Below are 3,465 nucleotides of genomic sequence, written 5' to 3'. Positions count from 1 at the left end.
AAGTGCTAACCCTGTGCCATGCTATACACCCCTCTCTCTATACATATACCATTCCCCCTGATATCAGCCATCTCGCAAACAAAGTCCTACAGAAAAAATTAAAGTGCTGGTAAAGACAAGTTTCCGAAATAACTGATGATTAGTCTCTTTTCCAATAGAATTCAAAAGTCACACTTAAAACTGCTGGAGGTTGCCTAAAATCCCTCCAAAAGAATGGCAAGGGAATGACAGCAGAAAGAAAGGGGGTGCTTATGAAAATCCACAATTCAACTACAGTTCATTACAACTAAAAGTGATTCATTGTGACAGTGACTGATTCTGAGAGATCTCAAATTTACAATTCAACATTACAGTATATACAAAACAAGCAGTGATTCGTCTACTATTTATATCAGATAGCAGTTCTTTTTGATTTTCAAACCATCAAACCAGAATGATACAAAAATAAAAACTGTACACAGACTGTTCAAAGAAAACACTTGTTTCTCCTTTTTGATATCCAAAAAGAATGGCAGCAAGGAATTAACTTGAATAAGTTCTTAATAAGAAACAATTGCTACAGTGTCGTGTTAAAATGGCAAATATTATTTGTTAGCGTAGTGCTCACAACATTAACCAAAAGCCACACAACAAAGCAATTTAAGGTAAGACAAATGTATATGGGAATGTCATCAGTTTGCACAAACCTCTTCGTGTGACCCTTATCGGTGGTCCGCCAAATAAAAACGTTTACCTCTAATTCTGTCACAGACAAGTACAGCTATCACACATAACCTCAGGTTACTGCTCTGACAGGCACAGGCTTGTGTAAAGCTAAGCTACTGACCAGCAGAAACTAGCTTGTCATAATATTTTCCAGAGTAATGCTTACAAACGCTGCCACGCAATATATATATATATATATATATATATATATATATATATATATATATATATATATATATATATATATATATATATAWAAATATATATATATATATATATATATATATATATATATATATATACATACATACACACACACACACACACACACACACATACGCGCAGTTGAAGTCAGAATTATTAGCCCCCTGTTTATTTTTTCCCAATTAATGTTTAACTAACACATTTATAAACATAATAATTTTAATAACTAATTTCTAATAACTGATTTATTTTATCTTTGCCATGATGACAGAAAATAATATTTTACTAGATATACTAGATCAAGACACTTCTGTACAGCTTAAAGTTACATTTAAAGGCTTAACTTTGTTAATTAGGTTAACTAGGCAGGTTAGGGTAATTAGGCAAGTTATTGTATATCCATGGTTTGTTTTGTAGACTATCGAAAAATATATAGCTTAAAGGGGCCAATAATTTTGACCTTAAAATGGTGTTAAAAATTAAAAGCTCCTTTTATTCTAGCCAAAATAAAACAAATATGAAAAAATATTAACAGACATACTGTGAAAATGTCCTTGTTCTGGTAAACATAATTTGGGAGATATTTAAAAAAGAAAAAAAATCAAAGAGGGGCTAATAATTTTGAGTTAAACTGTAAATTCTGACTTCAACTGTATCAACAATTTGTTTATTCAACTGAACTGAAGCCACCCAAACTGAACGATTCTGAGAGATGAGAGAGAGGCAATATTGCAAATCTAACATCAACCTGAGAACTCACTCTCGTTTTCTTACTTTCTCTCACTTTCCTATGTTCTGTTTCTCTCTTTCTCCCTTTGAAAATTGGTAGAACAGACATCACAAAAAGATGCCAGACACTTAACACATTACAGCAATGGTATGACCTTCTTTTCTCTGTCTTCACTTTGTTATGGTAGCATTGCCATGCAGGAAAACTACCCTACACCTGCAGGTGAAGCTATTTTGTATCGACAGACATTTATTAGCAAGGCATATAGACACGAAACGAATGGTCTGGGATATAATGCCAACAACATCTTATTGTTTCACAATGTGCTAGGTAGAAACCCTGCAGTTGACATTAAGGCAAAAAGCATGAAACTCAATATGGCTGCGCGTAACTACCAACAAATATGCCTTGTTCTTCAGTTTAGCCTTTTGGAGAGGCTTCTCCAACTTATTAGCAAAGCACTCATTCCTTTGGCAAAACAAAATGTAGCGTCTTGTAGAAAGAGAATGTACTACCCGCGTGAGTGGGTGAAGGTGAGAATGTGTGCGAATGTGTGCTGCAATTGAGGAGATCAATTTGGCAGGAATGGATATGACAAAATCAAACAAAAAGAAGGCAAAACATATGTTTTCAACACATCCCATGGCTTATCCTCTGAAAGTGACTATTATTAATTATTCACATGGAAAACCGTGAGCAGTGACCAATTGATCAATTCTAATCTAAGCCCTAAATGATCGGTTGGCTTGAAAGTGATCAAGGAAGACTGACGAATGAGAGCAGGAATCATCACAAGACAACGTGAACGCTCCATACCGGCACAAACCATATTCAATGGAGATAGATTGCTTAAAAAGAGAAAGAGACAATCAAAAATGAAGACAAAAGCAGACACTCCTGTCCCACGATGCATTGCTTCACAACAGCTCCAGAGGTGGAGCTGGTGGTTCAGAAAGGCACACGGCCATCTTGCACTGGTAGCACTCCTGGGTAAAGGGTAAGAGGGGGTGGGACCCACAAGCAAATCAATTCCCTTGTCTCTCTGCAGTCTTTTTGAACAGCAGATGTTACTCCCAGCAGATGAAACTTTAGGTCAGAATTGCACAAGAAGTCTCTCAGATTTCCCTCGGCACGTAAAGTCCCTGTTAGAATGCTTTAAAAACGGATTATTGACACTGATGCTCCTTTTTTGATGGCTTTTTCCAAAGATATTCCTTTCAGATCCAAGCCCCCTGAACACATACACAGACACACAGCCGTGTGTTTGCATGTATCGCATGATATTGTTATTTTAGGATAAAATCACATACGTCTGTGAATGTGTGTATGTGTGGAAAATCCAGAGTGCTACACTGACGTAATGGCCCTTTACAAACCCCACCGTAATTCAGTTTCTCTATCAAACCTCACCTTTCCTGCAGCCGGATGGACTCCAGCTCGCACTCAAAATCTACAGTTGCTGTGTTAAATACTTCTCTGATATCAATATTATTTTGTTCCCTTTTTGAAAAATAAAATTAAATGTCTTATTGGATTGGTACACAAGACTTATTCTGTTCATGGTCTAGCTATCAGAAACAGAAAAGAGTCCTATGTGAACGTCAGAGTGTAGGGACAGAATATTTAGAAGGATCGCCCTTAGTTAGCCCCCTGGGCCAAACAGCTGTTCCTTGAGTCTTCAGTATTACGTATCATCAGTTGGTGAGGACGACTTTTCCTCCTCCTCCGTCTCCTCTACGGGGCTCTCATCCGACTGTCTCTCGTCTTCCTCCTCAACTACTGACTGAACCTGCAGTCGTCTTCGTCCTGACCTCTCAACCATTACC

General features: G+C 37.1%; 1 protein-coding gene across 2 annotated transcripts in view; it reads right to left on the bottom strand.

The window, feature by feature from the left end:
* Nucleotides 1-1,092: 1,092 nt before the first annotated feature.
* pde4a (phosphodiesterase 4A, cAMP-specific) overlaps nucleotides 1,093-3,465 on the bottom strand; it is a 124,039-nt gene continuing 121,666 nt past the window's right edge. For both annotated transcript variants that reach the window (XM_009299744.5, XM_073944960.1), the window contains one exon: nucleotides 1,093-3,465. This exon is cut by the window's right edge and continues 353 nt beyond it. In XM_009299744.5, coding sequence (XP_009298019.1) covers nucleotides 3,324-3,465 — 142 coding nt within the window. In that variant the 3' untranslated portion in view covers nucleotides 1,093-3,323.

Source organism: Danio rerio, chromosome 3 (assembly GCF_049306965.1).
Source record: "Danio rerio strain Tuebingen ecotype United States chromosome 3, GRCz12tu, whole genome shotgun sequence".
Taxonomy (NCBI): Eukaryota; Metazoa; Chordata; class Actinopteri; order Cypriniformes; family Danionidae; genus Danio; species Danio rerio.
The sequence above is the reverse complement of the archived record's forward strand: the minus strand, read 5'-3'. Positions and strand labels throughout refer to the sequence as shown.